Source organism: Oncorhynchus clarkii, chromosome 26 (genome assembly GCF_045791955.1).
Source record: "Oncorhynchus clarkii lewisi isolate Uvic-CL-2024 chromosome 26, UVic_Ocla_1.0, whole genome shotgun sequence".
In the NCBI taxonomy this organism is placed as follows: domain Eukaryota; kingdom Metazoa; phylum Chordata; class Actinopteri; order Salmoniformes; family Salmonidae; genus Oncorhynchus; species Oncorhynchus clarkii.
In genome coordinates, this window is record NC_092172.1 from 2,985,124 (window position 1) to 3,011,398 (window position 26,275).

At 41.2% G+C, this 26,275-nt stretch overlaps 1 protein-coding gene across 1 annotated transcript; it reads right to left on the reverse strand.

The window, feature by feature from the left end:
- Positions 1 to 612: 612 nt before the first annotated feature.
- On the reverse strand, positions 613 to 24,859 carry LOC139385142 (lactoylglutathione lyase-like). The gene is made up of 6 exons (XM_071130219.1): positions 24,644 to 24,859; positions 12,477 to 12,559; positions 11,823 to 11,963; positions 8,758 to 8,825; positions 8,254 to 8,343; positions 613 to 1,055 (listed from the first exon to the last, which is right to left on the reverse strand). The coding sequence occupies exons 1-6, from the start codon at positions 24,710 to 24,712 to the stop codon at positions 964 to 966; spliced, it is 543 nt and encodes a 180-aa protein (XP_070986320.1). The 5' UTR covers positions 24,713 to 24,859; the 3' UTR covers positions 613 to 963.
- Positions 24,860 to 26,275: the final 1,416 nt, after the last annotated feature.

Consider the following 26,275-nt stretch of genomic DNA (forward strand, 5'->3'; position numbering starts at 1 on the left):
TTCAGACAATCATGGACACTGACAGTTGTGGCTGCTTTGTGTGATGTATTTTCAAAACATTTTCAAAAGCATGTAGGTCCAGATTATTCATACAGAAATATCAAAACATTCTTTCAATTTAACTCCAACTCCTCATGAGGTGTCCTACATATGTTGACTAGGTAGGACCCCTATGACTAGAAGCTTCATGCATAGCTTTTAGCATAAGATTAGGTGTAAAATGTCTCTTCTCAGCACTTACGACCAAATTTTCCATCTCTGAGACGCTCTGTGGATACAGTCCCTGGGCCCGGTTTCCCAAAAGCATCTTCAGGCAAAACTCATCGTTAGAACAATAGAACTATGGGATCCTAACAATAAACTTAGCCTTCTTTAAGATGCTTTTGGGAAACCGGGCCCAGGACAAGTAAAACCGAAAGACAGGTTTGATGATTGCAGCATAAGTCTACCGTAAAAAGGTAGACTCCACAATTTGACATTTCAGACAGCATTGTGGCGGGGTCCACAGCAGAATTCCAATCTGCCAAGACTACCACTAATGTTATCTTGCTCACTCTACCTTCATGTAAAACAGAGTTTAAGTAAAGAAAAAACGACAACAGTAACTGCAGCTTTGAACAGTGGTGTTTAGCTTTACTGCACATTAGAAGGTTAAGTCAGGCATCGCTGTATACTCAAAACAAAATGTCCGCCAAACCTGCGCTCAGCCATTAAACTCAATGAGAAATACAACCCTAATTCTTTACGATTGGCCCTTTTCCCGGGCTGCATTTCATTGCCACGAGCTCTCAAGACAATAGAAAAGTGTGCCTTGTCCTTATGTCGTGTCACTGCTACTCCCATAAGTATCCTTCATGGAACTGGGGGGGTTTTCCTAAATTGTTGGCAAAATCTACATCCCAAATAACGCCACGGCACTGTATCTCGTTGGGGGGGGGGGGGGGGGGGGTCCTTGTTGCCTCTTTAAGAGGTGATGGAGACCATGTTGTTGGGGCTGAGGATCTCAATCCAGTAGCCATCAGGGTCCTGTACAAACGCCAGCCCCTTCATTTTACCTGAGAGAAGAGCAGAGGGCGATAGAGAGAGACGAGAATGGAGTAGAAGATAAAACACCATGATAGATAGAAATGCTCCTGATTAAAATTGTCAGGATACACATTGGAGCAAGAATAGAATAAACATCCAAAGAGCACATGAGCTGAATTAAAGTATTTCCAGAGTAAGAAATATCCTAAATGAACTGTTGCGTCTAAGAAAATATATTTATAGAATTGCATTATCCATTTACTTCATTGAATTTACAAAAACGTTTCTGTAAACTCCAAACAGTAAATGGACTCTTCCTGGTTTCATACATAAATAACCATAAAAACACCAGGATGATGATTTCCCTGTGACTGAAGCAACACACATTGAAAAGGTGTTAATCATACCCACCAACAGTAACACCTGGGCCACGTTCAGCAGGGCCCAACGTTGTGAACTTTGATATGTCATATAGAACATGCCTCTGAATGTGGCCATGAAGTGGTAATGTTATTGACCAAAACTGCCTCACTTTTATGTGAAATCAATGATCTGTCATGTTGCCAAGGCAGTTCTCGTAATGTTTACATGTAACCCAATCCTGTTTTAAACTACCTGACTACAGAGAACTCTAGACAAATATGACGATTCCCTCACCCGTTTGGCAACATGCTAAGCTATGAACACTAACACCATTGAGGAATGCCAGCAGCTTAGCTAGCACAACAATCCTCAAATCTGTTTATTATATTTATGCCAGATGTATACAGTACCAGTCAAGTTGACACCTACTCATTCAAGGGTTTTTATTTGTATTATTTTCTACATTGCAGAATAGTGAAGGCATCAAAACTATCAAATAACACATGGAATCATGTAGTAACCAAAAATGTATTCAAAATGTATTTTATATTTAAAATTCTTCAAAGTTGCCACCCTTTGCATTGATGACAGCTTTGCACACTCTTGGCATTCTCTCAACCAGCTTCATGAAGTAGTCACCTGGAATGCATTTCAATTAACAGGTGTGCCTTGTTAAAAGTACATTTGTGGAATTTCTATTCTTCTTAATGTGTTTGAGCCAATCAGTTGTGTTGTGACAAGAACAGCTCAAATAAATCAGAGAAACGACAGTTCATCATTACTTTAAGACATGAAGGCCAGTCAATCTGGAAAATGTTAAGAACTTTGAATGTTTCGTCTTTCTATTTGCAGTCGCAAAAACCATCAAGCGCTATGCTGAAACTGGCTCTCATGAGGACCACCACAGGAAAGGAAGACCCAGAGTTACATCTGCTGCAGAGGATAAGTGCATTTGAGTTACCAGCCTCAGAAATTGCAGCTCAAGTAGCAAACACACCTCAACATCAAGTGTTCAGAGGAGACTGCGTGAATCAGGCCTTCATGGTCAAATTGCTGCAAAGAAACCACTACTAAAAAGGACACCAATAAGAAGAGACTTGCTTGGGCCAAGGCACACGACCAATTAGACCGGTGGAAATCTGTCCTTTGATCTGATATGAGTCCAAATTATTATTATTTTTTCTTCCCCAAATTAGATTTTTGGTCTTGTCTTTGTGAGACGCAGAGTAGGTGAACGGATGATCTCCACATGTGTGGTTCCCACCATGAAGCATGGAGGTGGTGTGATGGTGCTTTTCTGGTGACACGGTCAGTCATTTATTTAGAATTCAAGACACACTTAACCAGCATGGCTACCACAGCATTCTGCAGCGATACGCCATCCCATCTGGTTTGCGCTTAGTGGGACTATCATTTGTTTTTCAACAGGACAATAACCCAAAACACACCTCCAGGTTGTGCAAGGGATACTTCACCAAGAATGAGTGATGGAATGCTGCGTCAGATGACTTGGCCTCCACAAATCACCCGACCTCAACCCAGTTGAGATGTAGGACTAGGTACTGCAGGCACTGCATACCTAGGAGGGTTTAGCCCCCTAATATTTTAGACTGGAGCACAGCATGTTCATGAGCCACACTAATGGTAAAATTTTTTTTACAAAAATTCAAGCAAGAAGATATTCGAACATTGTGTGTATTAGCAGTAGCAATAAGGAGAGAGGTTGATTTATGCCCCATTGGGGCAAGGAACCGTGACAGATTGTGGAGACAACTGAATAATTTTGGCAATGTGTGTTGTCAACAACAGTGATATTTGAGGCGTAACACTGGAAGAAGACATTAGGTCACCTGTGTCCTCCAGTAATACATTTGCAGACGCTTTAGTTTTGGTTCTAATAAGGTATCAGGCCCCGTGACCAAATTATTAGGCACCTATACCATAACTACTCTGGGAAGTGGATATCACAACATGGAATAGTTCAAATTGCCGCGTATTAGAGCCGTGGGTGAGAAGATCTAAACACCCTGGACACCGTCCGGAGAGGTGTCGGAATAACTTTTGAAATCGAGACCGACAGCTGGGATTCTCATTTTAAAGCAGGGCTAGAAGAAAAGTTTAATAAAGCCATTGATGCACTAAACCAAGCGCACAAGGAATATACTAATTGGGCTCAAATATGGATAACATTTTTGCAAATTGGTCAGCATTTCCCTACGGAGTGAAAATTCCAATCAAATAAAGAACTCAGATGCTGTTGTAATATGGTACAATGACATGAATGAAAAATCGCAAGCTCAATACACCAGCGTTTTGAAGTCAGCATTCTATCAACAAAAAAGAAACCGATAAACCCAAAATTAGTAGATGTACTCAGCTGCAAAAAGACTGGGTACGTGAGTACAATTTGTACGTCTACTTTGATGGCAGGTTTGACAAAACTGCAGATGCGAGGGTAGTGGATGAAATGGAGCAGGATGCTTTCAGAGTGGAATCTAACTCTGCTCACTTCGTAGTCGTGCGAGGGGTTAACACAGCTTCTGAAAGGTCACTAACAGTGTTTCAATGGCCAAGAGAAGACAAAGAAACAGGGAGGGAAAAGTAGCATAGGGCGACAGATCCCCGTTTTAGATGTGGGGCCATTGGAAAAACGAGCGCAGGATGGTATTGAGACGACTGCAATGGCTGCATTCGGAAGGAATGCTGCGATGTGAGCCTTTGCATTTGTGACAGAAGAACCAGCAGCAAGCACTCTTGAAAGCAGCGGGGCAGGAAACTCAAACATAGCGGTGTATGGCCTTCGTTCAATCAATAGTGGTTCATAGAGATGAGTTTCTATGTGAAGGGAGACGTAGGAGGCCACATCTCGCACAACTTTCTAATAGATGCCTGGAATCAAATATAGCCGATTCCTTACAATGAGGGAAGTTTTGCATTCAGCAAGGTAACCGGGGAAGAATCGAAAGCGATCCAGCTACTACCCATGTCTCTGATCATAGGACCAGTAACAATACACAGATCAATTTACATGGGAAGAAGGAGTTGATTTTGGGGTTGGAGAATCTATGCGAAATACCAGGCGAATAGATTCTAAAAATACAAAATAAAATGACCAGGCCAAACACTCCGAGCAAACTCAGAAAACAAGGCAATAAATAGGCCATAGAGGTGAAATAATTACAATTTAGCATTAACACTGGAGTGATAGATGTGCAAGTAGAGATACTGGCATGCAAAAGAGCAAAAAGATAAATAACACCACGGGGATGAGGTAGTTGGGTGTGCTATTTACAGATTGGCTGTGTACAGGTACAGTGATCGGTACTCTGCTCTGACAGCGATGATTGGAGGGTGGACAGTGGACTTAACATGTTACGTTTCATTAAAACTTTTGGGTTTCTGATTAAGATGCAGCATAGTGAATGCTAACGAAATGTACACTTTCTCTTCCATGAGAGGGGGTGTCATTATCTCTTTGGAATGTTTCCAGAGACTGTGGTCTTGGGAGAGCAGTTAGAAGGAATTCTGCAGTTTTAAGTATAAAAGTATCCGGATTAGGCCGTAAAAGGGAGCTCCCAGATAAGTAAGGCCTGGCTATGTGTGTGTTTTAGCCCTAGGGTTTACCATACACACAACCTCCTCATCGGTTATGTGTTAATTAATGGTGTTAATATCGTGTTTGAATTATTGTATGGGGTCTTAAAAATTGGTTGTGAACTGGGTTTGCAGAATGAAATGTTTGAAATGTTGTTAAAAGGTTATTGAAGAAGTACAGGGAAAGAAAACACTTAATGGTGTTGAATGACCTTTGTCCTGACTTTCTGGTGAGGCCTGATCAACCTCAATAGAAATTGTGAGATTTAAGTTTAATATGAATGAGGGACATCTGTCTATAGTCTATTTTACCATTACCTTTTGGGATACAATTATTTCCTTATGGAGTTAGAGAGCTGTAATTCTAATTAGTTTATTTTTGATTTAACAGGCAGTGTTTGTTTTTTAATCACGATGACAGTCAAGTGTTCAAGGGGAAATAACCAGTTCCCTGGGACCATGCCCATTGGTAAATATGCAAATGTATTTTGTTCAGTCTGCATATAAAAAGGAAAATATATGCTATTAATGGTTGACAGTTACTCCAAATGGATTGTGATGTGTATTGCTGTTGTTCTTGTCTCTGTTTCGATACAAATGTCACCAGATTGGGTCTGCTGTATTGTTGGGATTTCTCCCGAAGGGTTAGAGCTCTAACTCCCTGACCCGGTAACTGCGAGATGGCAAAAGTGACCACAGATGGTATCTTGATGCATAGGGTGGATAATTTGACCAAGAACATTGTGAACCTCAACCCTCCCTAACCGGCTGAAGAATAGTGACAAAGGCGTTCACTACGACCTTGTTTCTCACCACTCCTACCTGTGACCTGAGTCTGAGCCAGCAACTTGAGTACGAGCAGCAGGAGTATGGCATGAGGCTGTGCATGTGGAGTGAGATCAAGGTCAAACTCCTCTCATACTGCTGATGTACTGGTGGGAAAAATAACCAGACAATAGACTGTACAGAATGGTGGTAGCGGCTCAGGTGAGAGACTCGTGTACTTGGAAAAATCTGAAAATTTCCTCAGATACTGAAAATCGGGACATTATCATTGCATCAACTGTGACAGGCATGAGTTACCCATGTGCCGTTTGGAAGATAGTTTATCTGAAGAACCAATGAAGACGCTAAAAGGATGAGTGCTGGAGAAGGGGGTGGGTCAACCGTGCCCGTAATACTTTATTTGGGGTATCAGGTTGTTTGTGGAGGTCAGCACAAAGCATAGTAATTTAAAGTAAAAATGCATTGAGATACCGATCTGTCATTAGCATGGCACTTGCGACAGTAAAACCGGGACAAATGGGGGTTGTAATGAGAAGTTATTATCGGTAATATATGGTCCCGTTTGTAAATGTACTTTCTAACCGTGATGGTGTGCTAAGTTGAGGGGCTTGAATTCCTGTGATTGTCAGTCCCTTGGTGCTTAACGTTGAGTCTTTCTAAATTTGAGTTGTAGAATTGATCATAATTAAAACATTTGATTCGGAAAGGAAAAAGAGAGCTGCTGCTCCTAAGCTGTGAGGAGAGCACAATGTGAGGGGAGGATGCGCTGCTCGAAATTATTGGGTCGAGGGAGGGTTTTTCTCCTTGTGAAACCTTATCGTTTAGTGTCCTCAGAGGGAGGTTATTAGAGAAGCCACTATATGATAGCTTGGGCCAACCATGAGGGGGTACTGGATGAAGGGGTTTTGTTTTACCAGATGTTTTTGTCATCTGAAACCTAATGTTAAAGCGCATCAATACATATGGATTAATGGATGATACAGTACAATTAATTACATACAAGGCTCATAGTCGGTCTTGCGTTAACACCCGAGGATGAGGAAGGAGACTGGCTTGGAGACTAGCATTCCATGGGCATAGAACAGAACAAATGGTTCTTTCCCCAGTCTTAGTAGCATCAAGGGTAGTGTGAAATTATTAAACATGTATTGTCTTTCTTCCATGTTCAAGTCAATATGTTTCTAGGTGTCGTGGAACATAAGAGTGATCATTGTTCCAAAGGAAGGATTGGTGGAAATGAACTATTTGACCTGAATGTTTTAGTATGTTTATAACTATAGAAGTGGATTAGTAGTAGTGACTAATGTGTTATGGGTGAGATGGAATGATTTATGTACAAATGTATTTGTAGCAGGTGGCGAGGTACATGCGGTGCCTGTGTTTGAGACAGAATGTTTGCATAAGGCTGTTATAATTGCAGAGTCTGGCAGGACCGACAGTGTATTCTGTGGAGTCCCAAAAACCAAGGCATTAACATTACAGGGAAGTGGGGGTCATAAATTAAGGAAGTAGGTAATAGAGTCTCTGGGGAACTATACCACTTTATGTATATTGTTACAGGGGATGGCTTGTAGGAGAGGAAGGACAGCTAACTGTGCACAAGAGACTACTATGAATGTAATTGAATGTCACACATACCCAGATCATGGTGAGTAGCAGAGATAGTGTTGTCATTTCAGACACTATTGTCAACTTTTAGTGATGGGTTTGTCAGAGAAGGTACAACGCTTAAAAGAATAGCCACAGATCCCTGTATACAGGAGGCCACATCACTAAAGGGGAAGTTTGCTGTAATAATAGTATCACATCTCCTGCAGTGTGAGATGACTCAATGCTACAGTGCTGAATTAATCAACTTTACCTCATCTTAAAGTAAAGATGATTAAGGCCAACGCACGTGTATATCGATCGGGTGGCTATGGAGGAAGGAGATCGGGAGCAAAGTGAAAATGACAAAATGGCTTGGGAACACCTCTGGGAGCCTGGGGTCTGACGTGGAAGACTGGGTGAAAGCATGAGGTGGTTTCTTAGGGCCTTCATTTTTGTGGAACCCAGCAGGAAAGTATCCAGAATGCATAGTCAAGCAAATAATGGGAATTGTCATGTTATCAAACTTCTTTGACTTGTTCTGCATATACAGTACAAGTCAAAAGTTTGAAGACACCTACTTATTCCAAGAGTGTGCAAAGCTGTCAAAGGCAAAGGGCGGCTACTTTGAAGAATCTAAAATCGATTTAGATTTGTTGAACACTTTTTTGGTTACTACATGATTCCATGTGATATTTCATAGTGTTTATATCTTCAATATTATCTACAAAAATAAAAACCCTTGAATGAGTAGGTGTCCAAACACACGCACACTTTTTAACCCACTTTTTCAATCTTGTCTCAAATATTTTATGACACCAAGCAAATGTTTCACACACCCAAATCTTGCTTACAAAAAAAAGCCAAGTGTGAGTAGTACTGTGGGGCTTCTCTTACCATCATCAGGCTTCTTGACAAAGGTGACTGCTTGCTCTTCAAACAGCTTGCAGGCAGCATAGACGTCAGGCACCGCAATTCCAATGTGCCCTATGATGCGGGAGAATGAACATAGCACATTGCTGACTAACTAGTTTACGCCACTTATGCAGTTAATCAACTCAACGACTTGGAGAACAGCTGGGGGTGTATATCTAAGTCTTGAACAAAAACTATCCATTAGGATGAATAACAATCCAAAAGATATAAATGGCAGGGTGGGTAACAATGAAGCCTGCAGATATTATGCTTTATAACTTGTTATAAGCATGCATGGGCCTTTTAAAAAGTGTCCTTCTTACAGATATACAATAAGACAAAAGTGGGTCAAACATGTCAATGAGAAGTCTTACAATGCATTATAACTGAAAAAAAGTATTGATTATTCCAGCAGACTTTATGTACAGTGGTACGGCAAGGTACTATGGGATGATTACTGAGCTTCAGTGCAGAGTAGAGACTTACCAAAGCCACGAGGGTCCGAATTGCCATTGTGGTAAGACTGGCTAGCGTCACTCTCAGAGCCCCAGTTACTAGGAGGCACAGAAAAAAAACAATGCAATACAAAACTATCAAATTATAGGAATGTAAGATCACACATCCGATATTTAAAAAAAAAAAAAAAATGACCTTTTAATGTGGCATGAACACAACCCATCATGACATGTATCTGATTGTCAAACAAATTACTTTAAAAAGTAGGCATGTACATCCATTTCAAAACAATTCCAGCATCCAAACTGCATGTCTACTCATGCCATTTGATGAATGGTAATAGACGTGTCTTGCTGACAAATTTAAAATAAATAAACACAAGGTCAACTTACTAGGCTACAATGTGTATTACTGTGAACTTCAAATAGGCCTACCAGAAGCCAGTAATGTAGTGTTGACTGATTCGCCGGTCCAAAAAGTAACGCTCACCATGCTTTCAATGGCTTTTTAAGTTAAATTATAAAAATCCCCACTAGGCCTATACCAGTGCCGGTAGCCTACCCTCTCAGCCAAGGCAAACAGGAACGCACGCAGAATAGGTAGCCCACATTAAATATAATACAAGAATTGATTCAAAACACGTTTTACACCATAGTTCATGAGTTGTCCATAATTCATGAGTTAATAAGTGGAGTCTTCACAGATTGTGTGACCTAACACTACCTTTCCTTATCGACAATGTCATTATTAAGCATTTAGCAATTTAAAGAGAACTTAAACCCTGTACGAATCATATCTTGGAGGTTTCAAAAATGCACTGTAAGCGTAACTATGTAACATTTAATTACATTTTGCCGTAAAAACAGTTCTCATGGGCACACAAATCCAAAATAATGTATGCTAATGCCATTACAAAATGTAATGCTTCTGACCGAAAGAGTCAACTATCGGCCTAATGTCATTAACATATACTTGGATGCAGTTGTCTAGCTGTAGCTAGTTGTCTAGTAATATTGTCGATCATCAGGTATTCAAGTAAAAAAATAATAAAAAATAAAAAAAAGTTTTAAAAACCTGCACGCACCTGAAAAACAAAGCAATGAGAGCTATAAACAGCTGATTTAACAATGATAAATCAACAGAGTGCATTCGGAAAGTATTCAGACCCCTTCGCCACATTACAACCTTATTCTAAAACAAATTAAATAAATGTTTTCCTCAATCTACACACAATAGCCCATATTGACAAAGCAAACAGCTTTTTAGAAATGTTTGCAAATGTATTAAGAATAAAAAAAAGATACCCTATTTACATAAGTATTCAGACCGTTTACGAAGACTCAAAATTGAGCTCAGGTGCATCTTGTTTCTATTGATCACCCTCGATGTTTTTACAACTTAATTGGAGCCCAACTGTGGTAAATTCAATTGATTGGACATGATTTGGAAAGGCACACACCTGTCTATACAAAAGGTGCCACAGTTGACAACGCATGTCAGAGCCATGAGGTTGAAGGAATTGTCTGTTGAGCTCCAAGACAGGATTGTGTCGATGCACAGATCTGGGGAAAGGTACCAAAACATCTCTGCAGCATTGAAGGTCCCCAAGAACAGTGGCCCCCATTATTCTTAAATGGAAGAAGTTTGGAACCAACAAGACTCTTCCTAGAGCTGGCCGCCCGGCCAAACTGAGCAATCAGGGAAGAAGGGCCTTGGTCAGGGAGGTGACCAAGAACCAGATGGTCACTGACAGAGCTCCAGAGTTCCACTGTGGAGATGGGAGAACTTCCCAGAAGGACAACCATGTCTGCATCTCAGGCCTTTATGGTAGAGTGGCCAGATGGAAGCCACTTCTCAATTAAGAAAGGCACATGACAGCCCGCTTGGAGTTTGCCAAAAGGCACCTAAAGGGCCTAAAGGGATTCTCTGGTCTGACGAAACCAAGATTGAACTCTTTGACCTGAATTCCAAGCGTCACGTCTGGAGGAAACCTGGCAACAACCCTACGGTAAAGCATGGTGGTGGCAACATGTTGTGGGGTTGTTTTTCAGCTGCAGGGACTGGGTGACGTGTCAGGATCGAGGGAAAAATAAACTAAGCAAAGTACAGAGAGATCCTTGATGAAAATCTGCTCATAGAGAGTGCGCATAACCTCAGACTGGGGAGAAGGTTCACCTTCCAACAACACAATGACCCTAAGCACACAGTCAAGACAAGGCAGGAGTGGCTTCGGGATGAGTCTCTAAATGTTCTTGAGTGACCCCAGCCAGAGCCCGGACTTGAACCCAATCACACATCTTTGTGGAGACCTGAAAATAGCTGTGCAGCGACGCTCCCCATCCAACTTGACAGAGCTTGAGGGGATCTGCAGAGAAGAATGGGAGAAACTCCCCAAATTGTGCCAAGCTTGTAGCGTCATACCCAAGAAGACTCTAGCTGTAATTGCTGTCAAAAGGTGCTTCAACAAAGTACTGAGTAAAGAGTCTGAATACATCTGTAAATGTGATTTCAGATTTTGACCAGTTTTTGCTTTGTCATTATGGGGTATTATGTGTAGATCGAGGGAAAAATGTACTTCATTTTAATATAAGGCTGTAACGTAACAAAATGTGGAAAAAGTCAAGGGGTATGAATACTTTCCGAATGCACTGTACATCTAATGCATTGGAATAAAGGCAATTTTATTTTATTATTATTATTATTATTTTAAGGAAAATCTCAGCCAAGGCAAAAAAATAATAATCTGCATGGACAAATAAATAAATAAAATGGTTTAAACCATGACAGAGAGGTGGGGGTGTTCGTTAATTTTCATATTTACCACGGCATTTTAAACAAATTAGAGAATGGTTCAATTGGAATTATTTAGAAGATCCCCCAGTTTTACTTTTGTTGCATCTAGGGCAGCCAACGTCTCCTTCAGGGGAGTTGAGCCCCCCTGGCTCCTCTGATTATTCACACCACGCCCACACTAAAAACCATTTCAAGGATATCTCTAGGACTGGAGTAAGAGTAGACCTTCTGATCATGCCCAGGCCTCTTGTGAATAGTGAGGAGCGCTTTCGCCTATCGCCCAAAATCCAAAGCAACCTTACTGGGTGAGCTCAATGGTGGCTCGTCTGGAGAAGGTCCAGGCCGTTCTTTCTTTCACATCAGCAGGGATCTCCTTCTTGTCCTCGTAACCCAAGAAGTAAAGGGAGAAGTGCATGGAGGGGAAGTCAAACTTTTGGAGTAACCTGGAGGGAAGGGACAAAGAAAAGTTACCCATGATGTATGACTGCATGAGGGGAGAAACAGCACTACATATTGGAAAATGACAAAGTATCTGCTCTATTGACACGTCAGGAGGATTGTAGTGTTTTACCATTTGCTTATTGCCAGTCGATAGTCTCATGAACCAGCCTGACAGCTGCGCTCAATACGTGTTGAGCACAGAGTTCAGGCTGGTTTCAGGGTTATGCCATTTGTTTAATACTTTAGCCAACTTGTCATCTTCATTCCAAGAAGTGCAGGACCAGTCAGGTACCAAAGCTAGCTTATTGTAGCATTTTACTAAGTAACTGTCAAGTTAGTAAATAAGTGCCTCCAGCTCGTCCTATTTCTATTACTGCTCGTCCTAAATCAATTTACTTTGGTTAAAACTGTCATGATATTAATCTAGTCAAAGTTTTATTTGAAAGAGTAGAGGTACTGTATTTCTCGTGATCCAATGACCAGACAACATTGGTGGGGCAACAGTTGGCACTCACGTCATTCCCATGATCCTGGTATAGAAGTCCAGGGATTTCACTGGATCCTTCACCCTCAGCATGGTCTGCTGCATCATGAAATCCTGGAACACCACAGAATTCCCAATTCTAAGAATTATTCTTAATTCTAGGACTAATATTTTACCTCAAAAAGAAGTGAGCATTGAAAAACAGGTACACCTGTAAATTCAGGGTGGCAACTTGATTTCCTTCAATAATCGTTCATGCTTGCTTACATGTTTCGGAGCAAACATACTCCTAACTACAATGATCTAAGATTAATCATTATGTTTCAGTACAGTAATGGGAGTTTCACGCTGTACATTCCTGAGACAGTCGTGCTTTGCAGGATTTTTCATACAGTCCTAAATAAATAAAAATATTTTTGGTTTTGTACACTGCGCCATTAAATCGCCCTGTATTAGAGGACCAATACAGCTGTCTGCAGCTCAGGCAACCCCACACCCCCCATCCTTTTAACAGCAGGACACTGTAAATGCCTTTATCACTCTGAAGATTATGAATTGGGCTGTTTGAGAAGGTTTGAATCCTAAGCAAACTGCCCACACATAGTGTGAAGTACAATACCACCACAGCTACTGTAGTAGGTCAAAGCTGAATGCTGGAAAACCTTGGTGATGACGCAACATAATACAGCAATAAAAGTCAACTTAAACAATAATGACAACTGGCGTCAGAAATAATGTAGTTAGTATTGACTAGTAGTACATTACCTGTAAACAAAATTGAGTTAGAACTAAAAAAACTAACTTTTTTTTTTTAATGTACAACCACATGTACATTCATCAGATATAGTCAACTTTGTAAATACAACTCAGGGATGGCCACAATTGCTTTTGACAAGCTACAGGTTTATACTGGCTTTTTTGTTCAAGCCCAGTTCTAACCACACCTAATTGATGGTCTCGTTGAAGAGCGTGGTGGTAGCACTGGGCAGAAAAGCCTGCATACCGCTGTAGATCATCAAGAGCAATGTTGTTAACTCCTGGTACAAACACTTCAACAAAATTAAACTGCTGAGAAACATGTGTAAAATAGTCATTAAAAATGTAAAACACTTGTACAATTAGACTTATTTACAAATCTGAAGTTGGATAGGTACTCTAAATCCTTGAATAAAGAACTTGAGCTACAAAAATGTCCTAAATAATGTAGTACTGTCCTAAATAATGTAGTACACAGCTGTCCAACTCAAGTAAAAGAGCACATGGCCTCATTTATAAATGGCAGCATTATTATGAAAACAGGTGGGAGAACTCAGATTTGGAACAGAGCATATATTTTAAGTATTGATAGTGTACAAAAGTACCATGTGTACCTCGAGCATTTGAATTGGCATAAAGAGACAATTCATGCTTGATCCGAAAATGTGGTTGGAGACGCTGTATGGATGGTGTGACGCAATCGCGAAGCCTCCGGAGGCATTGCCAGATAGCCCTGACTTCTGCAGAGGTCAAAACAACGCAAATGTTGCATGGCCAATGTAGACATTGAAATGACCATGTAGCGCCTTTAAAGGGTGCGTTCCTAAAATTGCCTCCAGTGTGTCAGAGTGCGCTCTGTGCTGTTTGGAAATTCAGAGCGCACACTGGATGCTCTGGCCGAGGAGTCGGGTTGATGCGAGCCTTCTGACCTCACGAAGGCAATCAAGAGCCCAAACGGCCTAAACTTAGGCTGTTTTCATGTTATCCAGAACGTTAGTGACCAACTGTGCTGCTAGCAACAATTTAATTCAGTTTTTTTGATATCCTTCACTAACACTTGCCATATTCAACAGGTGTTGCGCATTAGTCAACTCCCCAGTTATTTATATAAAAAAATATTTTCACCTTTATTTAACCAGGTAAGCCAGTTGAGAACAACTACTCATTTACAACTGCGACCTGGCCAAAATAAAGCAAAGTGCGACGAAAACACCAGTTACACATGGGATAAACAATCGTACAGTCTATAACACAATAGAAAAATGTATACAGTGTGTGCAAATGAAGTAAGGAGGAAAGGCAATAAATAGACCAATAGTGGCGAAGTACTTACAATTTATCAATTTACACTGGAGTGAGATGTGCAGATGAGGATGTGCAAGTAGAAATACTGGTGTGCAAAACAGTAGAAAAAAGTACAGGAATGAGGTAGGTAGTTGGTTGGATGGGCTATTTACAGATGGGCTGTGTACAGCTGTAGCGATCGGTAAGCATCAGCTGTCAGAGCAGCTTAAAGATGGTGAGGGAGATATGTCTCCAACATCTGTGATTTTAGCCATTTATTCCCGTCATTTGCAGCAGAGAACTGGAAGGAAAGACAGTCAAAGGAGGAGTTGGCTTTGGGGATGACCAGTGAAATATAAAGTTGAAGTCGGAAGTTTACATACACTTAGGTTGGAGTCATTAAAACCCGTTTTTAAACCACTCCACAAATGTCTTGTTAACAAACCATAGTTTTGGCAAGTCGGTTAGGACATCTACTTTGTGCAAGACACAAGTAATTTTTCCAACAAATTGCTTACAGACAATTTCACTGTATCACAATTCCAGTGGGTCAGAAGTTTACATACACTAAGTTGACTGTGCTTTTAAACAGCTTGGAAAATTCCAGAAACTTATGTCATGGCTTTAGAAGCTTCCGATAGGCTAATTAACATAATTTGAGTCAATTGAAGTTGTACCTGTGGATGCGTTTCAAGGCCTACCTTCAAACTCAGTACATCTTTGCTTGACATGATGGGAAAATCAAAAGAAATCAGACAATAATCAATTTCCAAATCCCCTAAGGTACCACGCTCATCTGTACAAACAATAGTGCGCAAGTGTACACATCATGGGACCACGCAGACGGCATCCCACTTAGGAAGGAGACGCGTTCTGTCTCCTAGAGATGAACGTATGGTGGTGATCCTAACTGACCTAAAACAGGAAATTCTTACTAGGATTAAATGTCAGGAATTGTGAAAAACTGAGTTTACATGTATTTGGCTAAGGTGTATGTAAACTTCCGACATACCTGCTGGAGCATGTACTATGGGTGGGTGTTGCTATGATGACCAGTAAGCTGAGATAAGGTGGAGCTAAACCTAGCAAAGACTTAAATATGACCTGGAGCCAGTGGGTTTGGCGATGAATATGTAGCGAGGACCAGCCAACGAGAGCATACAGGTCACAGTGGTGGGTAGTATATGGCGCTTTGGTGACAAAACAGATGGCACTGTAATAGACTACATCCAAATTGCTGAGTAGTGTGTGGGAGGCTAATTTGTAAATGACATCAAAGTCAAGGGTCGGTAGGATAGTCAGTTTTACCAGGGTAAATTTGGCAGCATGAGTGAAGGAGGCTTTGTTGCGAAACAGGAAGCCGATTCTAGATTTAATTTTTGATTGGAGATGCTTAAATGGGAGTCTGGAAGGAGAGTTTACAGTCTAGCCACATATTCTAAGTGAGAACCATCCAGAGTAGTGATGCTAGTCGGGAGGGTGGGTAGCGATCGGTTGAAGATCATGCATTTCTTTTCACTAGCATTTAAGTTGAGAGACCACGGAAGGAGTGTTGTATGGCGTTGAAGGTCGTTTGGAGGTTAGTTAACACGGTGTCCAAAGAGGGGCCAGAAGGATACAGAATGGTGTCGTCTGCGTAGGTGGATCAAAGAGTCACCCGGAGCAAGACCGACATCATTGAGATATACCCTGTGGCACCCCCATAGAGACTGCCAGAGGTCCGGACAACAGGCCCTCCGATTTGACACACTGAACTCTGAGAAGTAGTTGGTGAACCAGGCGAGGCAGTCATTTGAGAAACCAAGGCAGTCGAGTCGGCCGATAAGAATGCTGTGATTGACAGTGTCGAAAGCCTTGGCCAGGTTGATGAAGACGGCTGCACAGTACTCTCTCTTATCGATGGCGGTTATGTCGTCGTTTAGGACCTTGAGTGTGGCTGAGGTGCACCCGTGACCAGCTCGGAAACCAGATTGCATAGCGGAGAAGATTCGAAATGGTCAGTGATCTGTTTGTTCACTTGGCTTTATAGGTCTGTAACAGTTTAGGTCTAGAGAGAGTGGGGGATGACCGCAGCCACTCTCCAATCTTTAGGAATCTCAGATGATACTTAGGAGAGGTTGAACAGACAAGTAATAGGGGTTACAACAACAGTGGCAGATCATTTTAGGACGAGAGGGTCCAGATTGTCGAGCCCAGCTGATTTCTAGGGATCCAGATCTTGCAGCTCTTTCAGAACATCAGATGTCTGGATTTGGGTGAAGGAGAAGCGGGGGGGGGGTGGCAGGTGGAAAGCATGTCCAGCCGTAGAGAATCGCTTATTGAAATTCTCGCTTATCGTGGATTTATCAGTGATGACAGTGTTTCTTAGTCTCACTGCAGTGGGCACTGTAAAGTCTCCATGGACTTTAGAGTCCCAAAACATTTTGGAATTAGTGCTGCAGGATGCAAATTTGTATGAAAAAGCCAGTCTTTGACAGGATGAAGTCAATATCCTTCTAGGATACCCGGGCCAGGTCAATTAGGAAGGCCTGCTCGCAGAAGTGTTTTAGGGAGTGTTTGACCGCAGACCCATAACGGACGCAGGCAATAAGTCAGTGATCGCTAAGCTCCTGGTTGAAGACAGCAGAGGTATATTTAGAGGGAAAGTTGATCAGGATGATATCTATGAGGGTGCCATGTTTACGGATTTGGGGTTGTACCTGGTAGGTTCTTTGATCATTTGTGTGAGATTGAGAGCATCTAGCTTAGATTGTAGGACGGCCGGGGTGTTAAACATATCCCAATTTAGGTCACCTAGCAGTACGAACTCTAACAATAGATTGGGGGGGCAATCAATTCACATGTTGTCCAGGGCACAGCTGGGAGCGTCTATAACAAGCAGCAACAGTGAGTGACTTATTTCTGGAGAGATGGATTTTTAAAAGTAGAAGCTCAAATTGTTTGGGCACAGACCTGGATAGTATGACAGAACTCTGCAGGCTCTCTACACAGTAGATTGCAATTCCTCCCCCTTCAGCAGTTCGGTCTTGACGGAAAATGTAATTGGGGATGGAAAATTCCGAATTTTTGGTGGCCTTCCTAAGCCAGGATTCAGACATGGCTAGGACATCAGGGTTGGCGGAGTGTGTTAAAGCAGTGAATAAAGCAAACTTAGGGAGGAGGCTTCTGACGTTAACATGCATGAACCAAAGGCTTTTACGGTTGCAGAAGTCATCAAATGAGAGCGCCTGGGGGCACACAGGGCCTGGGTTAACCTCTACATTACCAGAGGAACAGAGGAGTAGGATGAGAGTACGGCTAAAGGCTATAAGATCTGGTATTCTGCTAGCCATGTAGATTGTACATTTAGTTCTGTATTAGATTATCTTGTGTATGTTTAACAAGCTTGCCATCTTGATGAATACCATATACACTTCCTAGCTTAGAATTTTGAAGTAAAACATTTTCTAACTCTAGTTATCCTTTTGTCTGCATTGCCATTGACTTGACTGGCAGTAGATTGAGTGGATGCCCAGGGCAGCAGCAACACCTCTGTTGCTTGTCTATTAGCTAAGAAATTCCAGTACAGATGTGGCAGTCAACAGGCAACAAGAAGCTATAGGAGATGAGTAAATAAAATGAAATCTATTATTCATGTCCATGTGCTAATTGCTCAAGTGTCTCATATCCCACTCCGTTGCCAGCAACATTGCCTAAAAAATATCCAATGTATCAAGGCCTTGAAAGCTGGTCTCTAGTGAGATGCACCATCACACTCACTTCACAAACCCAAAGACTTTAAGAGTCACCTAATATATTTTATTAATAAATGTGTGTCGGGTGGGGGCTGTCTAAACTATTAAATAAAGAATGGTAAAAACATCTCATTTAGTTTTCTTTTGACCTCACGCTGCTGCAACCTGATCTCATATCCTTCTGTATGTAAATCCAATGTAAACCAAAATACTTAATTTGGTATGATATATATTAAATGTGGATGTCCATCATCCATTTCTCCTATGTTACAATTTGCACAATATGTTATACATTTCCAATGCATACGATACGAATTTCAATTTGTGGCCAACACTAATGTTAGCTAGGCTAGGGTTTAGGTTAGAAGTTATGTTAAAGGGTTGGGGGAATGGTTAGCTAACATGCTAAGTATTTCCAAAGTAGTATGTAGTTGCAATAAAAGTAGTAAGTAGTTTCAGAGTTGGTATTTAGCTCAAATGTTAAAGTTGCCCATGATGCGATTTGAACACTCAAATCTCATCATGGTTGCTAGACACTTTACACGTCTTGAGTGTGAGACGAGGCTGACAAACAGCATGTCCTGCAAGCAATGATTCTGTTGTTTTACCCTGGTGCACCACGTGCAGACGACTACATTTTACTTGTGCATGGCGACTTCAAATTTTCTGTGAACACACTTTAAAAGTAACTTGACACGGTCGATCAGTCAGTACAAAATGTGGATTGTAATGACAAGACTGCAGGAGAGAGTTTATGTTGGCGCTGGAATTTATTCTACACATGTCTGAAACAGTGATGCTGTCAGTGTGGTGAGTTGATGCTAGCATGCACAACTGAGGTTCTGTTTACATGTGTGTTTGGGGTTCAACCATTTACTGTATGGGGTTCATAACGCCTTACAATTTGTTCTCTCGGCTATGGTTTGTGTGGTCTTGGTTCTTAGTTGAGGAAATGTAGCGTAGCTACCTGCAGTGTTTGTCCTGTCTGAAATCTGGCTACCTCATCTTACCGTAGCTTGGTATGTGCAATGCAAATGAACGTGAGCAACAGGGCAGTTAGCTAGTCTAAGTTTAAAACCACCAAACTTTGGTTATGATATATTGTGGTACATACACGTTAGCTAACATTACCTAGCTAGCACAGCTTATTTGTGCATATTTGTTTGTGCTCCGATTACATTTTACCATATGTCCCAGATGCTTTCTGTAATTTTGATGTAGTCGCAAAAAAACAGGCTTTACTTTAGGGCATTTTTCGTACCCTACCAGCTCCTAACACTTCTATTGAGCATCATGGCACCAACTCACCTGCCGAACATTCTATTCCCAGACCATTGTTCTGTGCCACAATACCAGCTTCACTATTGCTGGCAATTAGACCTGCCCGAGTTACCTGAGGTAAGACTACAATGTTAACTTACTTTTAACAAAGTTACAGCTACTTGGTGTTCTCTTGGGTACACGTTGTGGTGACCCACAGTGCTAGCAATGGCTGGCGCATAGCCATCCAACAGTAAAAAAAAAAATTGGTCATGCTTTGTAAAACCTAAACAATTGTAAAACCTAAACAAAAAGCATGTCCCTGTCCTCCTTTTCAAATTGTGGCCGATTTAAAAACAGCCAGAATAAATGTTTTCAATTATTATTTGTTGTGTCTAAATGCCTTCTGGGTAATTTGATATGTTTATAAAATCTGTTTGTTCGTAGGCATCAAATTGAGTGAATGTTGAGCAGGTTCACTGAGCTGGAAACCAAATGGATAGGGCTAGCTCATTGATTTGTAGTTCTGACGCAGGTGCTACCTCAGATGAGCCAAGCAAGTGTCGCTAATTAGGTATGTAGTACCAAAAGAAAGCCACTGGGAGGCGAAAGAGCTATAAACACATACTGTTTGCATTAGAGACAATCAGTCACATTTATTTATAAAGCCATTTTTACATCAGCAGGTGTCACAAAGTACGAGACAGAAACCCTAAGTATAACCTATTTAGCATGAACCCTAATTCTAGGGTAGGGTAGCCTAAAACACTTTTAGAAACTATTTTAGTAATACTATTACATTAGTAAATACTATTATAGTACTAAATTGCATAGATTTTTTATCAAAACCTAAGCATTTTACCGTTTTTTTTTACTAGTTATTTTAAAGATATTTATTGTTGCAAGGCAGAATACTTCATAAACAAGACACGCATTTTATTTTTCAACTGTGGTTTGAACTGGGTGTGACCGAGTAAGCTCTGAAAGTCCAGCAATTGACGTGGGATAGGTAGGGCACGTGAGACTGATCTCAGGAATTAATCAGAAAAATACACTTTATTTCTCAGCTTCCTCACCAATGTCTTGATGTGAATTAACCTTTAATTGCTAAATATTTCCAATAGATGTCAGCATAAGACCTCAAAACATAATTTTAGGCTACGAGCAGCAATATGATTGACATAAAATAGCATGCAACCAAAGACTGCCCCATGATTTTATAAAATGGTCACACATGACTTCAGTTTTATTTATAGATTTATTTGTTTTAGGCCCGTGTTGATTTTGGGAGAGCAAAAAATAACTATAGCAGGTATTGAATCCCATCCAAATAATCACCACTCAGATGATCTAACCTCAACCCTAGTATACATGCATTATAAAATCTTAATATATCTTACGCCAGTGCGAGTAAACAGCCTCGGAAAAGACAAGAGTGCATCTTACACAGCCCGCAAAAAAATTAGCCTTGGTCCGTACAATTGCCCTTATTCTAGCGCCCCAAATACGTAATAATTCCAGATCAACTGCAATGTCAACACCATTGTAAAGCACAATTTCTACCCTTTCCAACATAATCAATTACATGACCTAAACGCTGCCTGTTTCTGCATAATTCAAGCAGGCAATGAGCCCGGTCGGCTCTTTTTAAAAATGGCGGGTGGGGAAGCTAAACTAATTCGTGATAGTGAGAAGGAGAGATGTCGTGTGGGAAAATTGCTTTTTTTCACTCGATCTGTCCAACTTATCGCCTCTAAAATGTAAATAACACACTATAAAGAGTTTATATAATGTGTCATTACATACCTATTTGAAGGTTTGTGAACAGCGGTTTTGAGAATGATGATCCATGCAATGATAACGCAAAAAATGACTAGGTATACTCCCCCTTACCCCAGTCACTGTCCATTTCTTGTTTTTAAAGGATGATAGAAGTGCTACACCTGGTGGAGAGAGATTGTAAGACAGAAATAGTTGCTTTATGCGTGCTGTACGTTAAGACATGACACGTCAAGATGTAACGGAGGGTCAGTTTTGAACTTTTCTCCAGTACTATAGAGCCATTACCAGGTCGATCAACGCTTGAATAGAAACCTAGTTCACACCCCCGATTTTGACGTCAACGCAGTCGCTACAGTCCCATTAGTTTTCTTAGTAGACTCGTTTGAATGTTGCGGTTGCGCACATTTGTACGGAATGGGGTGAGTTTACGTTACTTGTGCGACAAGGCAGTGGCTCGATGCTGGTTGATTTGGCATTGAACACAATAGAAAAATGTGTTTATCCTCGACCATAGGTTACTGAATTAATGTTCAAGATTGTTTATTATTACTATGTCAATCATTATAGTAACCTGTTAAAATTAGGGGGTGCTTCCAGGGATGAGTAACCTTCATACATTTCATTTGTGGTCTTATACTGCCATCTATTGGAAATATTTAGCAGCACCATAAATATATTGATCATACAATCAACAAGTTGTGGAAGGCTACCCAAAACATTTGACCCAAGTTAAACAATTTAAAGGCAATGCTACCAAATACTAATTGAGTGTATGTAAACTTCTGACCCACTGGGAATGTGATGAAAGAAATAAAAGATTAAATAAATCACTCTATTATTCTGATATTTCAGATTCTTAAAATAAAAGTGGTGATCCTACCTGACCTAAGACAAGGAATTTTTACTTGGATTAAATGTCGGGAATTGTGAAAAACTGAGTTTAAATGTATTTGGCTAAGGTGTATGTAAACTTCCGACTTCAACTGTGTGCGTATATATAGTGGGTGTAGCAAAATGCTTGTGTTCCTAGCTTCAACAGTGCAGTAGTATCTAACAATTTACAACACAAAAATTTAAGTAAAAGACTGGAAGAAAAATATAAATATTAGTTTCAGTAAATGCCACTCCGACATTGCTCAAATAGAATGCATATGAGATGAATAAAGCAGTATGTAAACATTATTAAAGTGGCCAGTGATTCCAAGTCTTTGTTTATGGGGCAGCAGCCTCTAAGATGCAGGGTTGAGTAACCGCGTGGAAGCCGGCCTTGAGTTAGAAAACAGCTTCTGTCCCAGCTTTCATGCACCTGTACTGACCTTGGCTTCTGAACGATAGCGGGGTGAACAGGCCGTGGCTCGGGTGGTTGATGTCCTTGATCTTTTTGACCTTCCTGTGACATCGGGTGCTGTATGTGTCCTGGAGGGCAGGTAGGTTGCCCCCAGTGAGGTGTTGTGCAGACCACACCACCCTCTGGAAAGCTCTGCAGGTTTCAGGCAGTGCAGTTGCCGTACCAGGCGGTGATACAGCCCAACAGGATGCTCTCAATTGTGCATCTGTAAAATTTTGTGAGGGTCTTAGGGGCCAAGCCCAATATCTTCAGTCTCCTGAGGTTGAAGTGGCGCCGGTGCGCCTTCTTTGCCACACTGCCTGTGCGGGCCATTTCAGAACGTCAATAATGTGTAGGCCAAGGAACTTGAAGCTTTCACCTTCTCCACTGCGGCCCCGTCGATGTGGATAGGGGCGTGCTCCCTCTGCGGTTTCCTTAAGTCCACGATCAGCTCCTTCGTTTTGTTGAGTTAGATTATTTTCCTGGTACCACTCACCCAGGGCCCTCACCTCCTCCCTGTATACTGTCTCGTAATTGTTGGTAATCAGGCCTACTGTTGTGTTGTCTGCAAACTTGATTGAGTTGGAGGCATGTGTGGCCACGCAGTCATGGGTGAACAGGGAGTACAGAAGGGGGCTGAGCACGCACCCTTGAGGGGCCCCTGCATTGAGGATCAGCGAAGTGGAGGTGTTGTTTCCTACCTTCAACACCTGGGAGCGGCTGGGCGGTATGCAAATTGCAGTGGGTCTAGGGTGTCAGGTAAGGTGGAGCCTCAAAAGCACATCATGATGATGACAGAAATTAGTCCTATGGGGCGATAGTCATTTAATTCAGTTACCTTTTCTTTCTTGGGTACAGGAACAACGGTGGATATACTGAAGCGAATGGGGACAGCAGGCAGGGATAGGGAGAGACTGAATATGTCAGGAAACACTCCAGACAGCAGGTCTGTGCATGCTCTGAGGACACGTCTAGGGATGCCGCCTGGGCCGAGATCTAGCATATTTCAGCTCTCATCCGACTGGTATAACTTTACCTTAGCTAGATTATAATAATAAAAACATTCATTGGGTAGCTAGCTACCTTTAACGTACTTGCCCGTTCGTTAGCTAGCTAGGTTAGCTTTCAGCTGACTGGTTTTAGCTAGTTACAGTCAGAGGCTAACTGCTGGACTTTGTCCAAGCACGCTAACGTTAGCTAGGTAACATTAGCTAGCTAATCAAAATACATGTTTGCATGTATTGATTGACCACAGTTAGCTATATACACACACACAATAGCCTAGGCTTGTTCGCATACAATTCTTACGACTGGCAGCGTGGTGCAAACAGCTGTGTTGTTGCTGAGCAACCGATCTGGTGTTATAGAACATAGAAATGCTACAAAAAGGTAGCACGTCGTTTCTTAATGGCCGGAAAGGTGTACGAGAACGAAACATTTAAGTTCTTATTAAAAAACTGTTGCGACTACCAACACCGTAGATGCGAGTTTGTAATAGCATGATATACAGTCAAGTATCAGTAATACAGGGACGCTCTGGCCTACACAAGCGCTCAACACGGACTTGCTTATCACAGACTTAGGTCTGGCTGGCAAAAAAACAATACCAATACGGCATCATTACATAACATAAGTGGAGTAAAGTAAGTCAATGTAAAGCCTAGAAGTGTGTGTGTCAATTTCTATAGAAGAGTGGGCAAAAAAATGTACACTGAGTTTCTGTTTTGCAGTTGCATACACTATCAGTGCTAGGCACAACAAACATGGTCGGATGTATCCCTCCAAAGTCCAAATGTCACTTCGAAGTATAGAGTTTCATAGTTAGTAGCACTGCGGACGGTGTATCAGTAGAATGCACTAAGCCTATAAATAAGACGCAAACAGCCAAAGCTATTTCACTTTTGCAAACGTTGCATCTGGCAGACGACGTTCACCTGCGCGTGAGCCCAGCTGTAAAGCTATGCAACTGCATAACCGGCCTATGTGCCTAACTTTAGTATTGCGAGTTCCACTTGGGCAGAATTCAAGAGTGGACTGCTAGATATAGCTACTCACCTTCGTAAGTGGGTTTCCATCTTTGCACGCTGCTGCCGCGGCCTCGTCTGATAAACCTTGGTCGGTCATTTTGCTTGGATATCTACCTCTAGAAGTAGACCGAAGAGTGCTAGATTGTTGGTGTGTGCGGTGAGCAGCAAGGCACGGCCACTGAAGTGAGGAAGTAAAGAGCCCCTCCAAAAACGGCTCGACTGGGAGCGTCTAGCTACGTCAGTCAGGGCTAAACGGCTAAGCAACCGTTCAGAACGTGTTCTCACCACCATATATGGGAGTGAGAGAAGAGGATGGAACTAAGTGAAACTGGGCCGACATTCTGCAAATTCTCTCATCGAAGAAACATCTGATCTCAATACATGTTTATGTTCCCATAACTATAATATGTTACGAACACAGTGGACTACGTTTTATAGACAAACGCTATGCCAAAGTATTTAAAAATGGTGTTGTTTAGAAAGAGTGCAAGATCGAATTGAGTTTGTGCACACGCGCACTTCAGAAGAGGCGTTCACTAACAGAAATATGCAAATATATGCTAAAACTCGCCAATAGGATCTCTACCTCGTGCATGCTTTGGCCACGTCCTTGCTTGTTCTGCCCACTCTGCTTCATTTGCTCCCACTGTAAACTACACAGATGAACTATCTTGGGTTAGTTATATATATCTTTGGCTACGTCTTATTATGTACGACTGTACAGAAATTCAAAGAACCGCAGTTCAATATAAATGCAAATGTGTGTTTAATTTGTACTTTACTATATTATCACGGCTTATAAAATAATTCAAACCTTTTATTAATTTGCAGTAACTTTTCCGTGATATATGGAGTAATGAAGACAGCTGGAAGTTAGTTTATTAATGTTGCCACAAGATGAAGGCATAGTACAACTAAATACCATTTAGCCTACTAGTCTAGTGCATGCACAAGTTAAATTATTTACAAATATAACCCAGTATAATAGTAGACCAGCCTGAAAAGAGTGCTTGAATTTATTTTTGTTACAGGCTGTCATCCATAATTGATCTGCTGTCAGTTAAATGTAGATTTTTTAAGGGCATTTTCGATGGTCAAAGGTAAAATCTGGTGAAAATGGGTATAATGGAAATAATATTTAGAATCATGAACACCTTTATTCACCAAGTACATTTGCATGTACCAGGAATTTTACATGGTCAAATGTTGCTGCAACAATAAATAGAATATACACAATTAACAGAATGTACACAATAAACGTAAAATACAGACAATATACAGAATATACAGACAGAATGTATAAACAATGCATTTACATACACTGAACAAAAATATAAACACAACATGCAACAATTTCAAAGATTTTACTGAGTTACAGTTCATATAAGGAAATCTGCCAAAATAAATAAATTAGGCCCTAATCTATGGATTTCACGACTGGGAATACAGATATATCTGTTGGTCACAGATACCGTTAAAAACAAGGGTAGGGGCATGGATCAGAAAACCAGTCAGTATCTGGTGTGACCACCATTTGCCTCATGCAGTGCAACATCTCCTTCACATAGAGTTGATTAGGCTGTTGATTGTGGCCTGTGGAATGTTGTCCCACTCCTTCAATAGCTGTGCGAAGTTGCTGTATATTGGTGGGAACTGGAAC

Excerpts from the sequence above, each read along its gene's own strand:
- LOC139385142 (XM_071130219.1), bottom strand. The coding sequence starts at position 24,712 with ATGACCGACCAAGGTTTATCAGACGAGGCCGCGGCAGCAGCGTGCAAA. Across the intron at positions 8,826-11,822 it reads GCCACCATTGAGCTCACCCA|TAACTGGGGCTCTGAGAGTG; the intron begins GTAAGGTTGCTT and ends TGTGCCTCCTAG. Across the intron at positions 1,056-8,253 it reads TGTCAAGAAGCCTGATGATG|GTAAAATGAAGGGGCTGGCG; the intron begins GTAAGAGAAGCC and ends CTCTTCTCTCAG.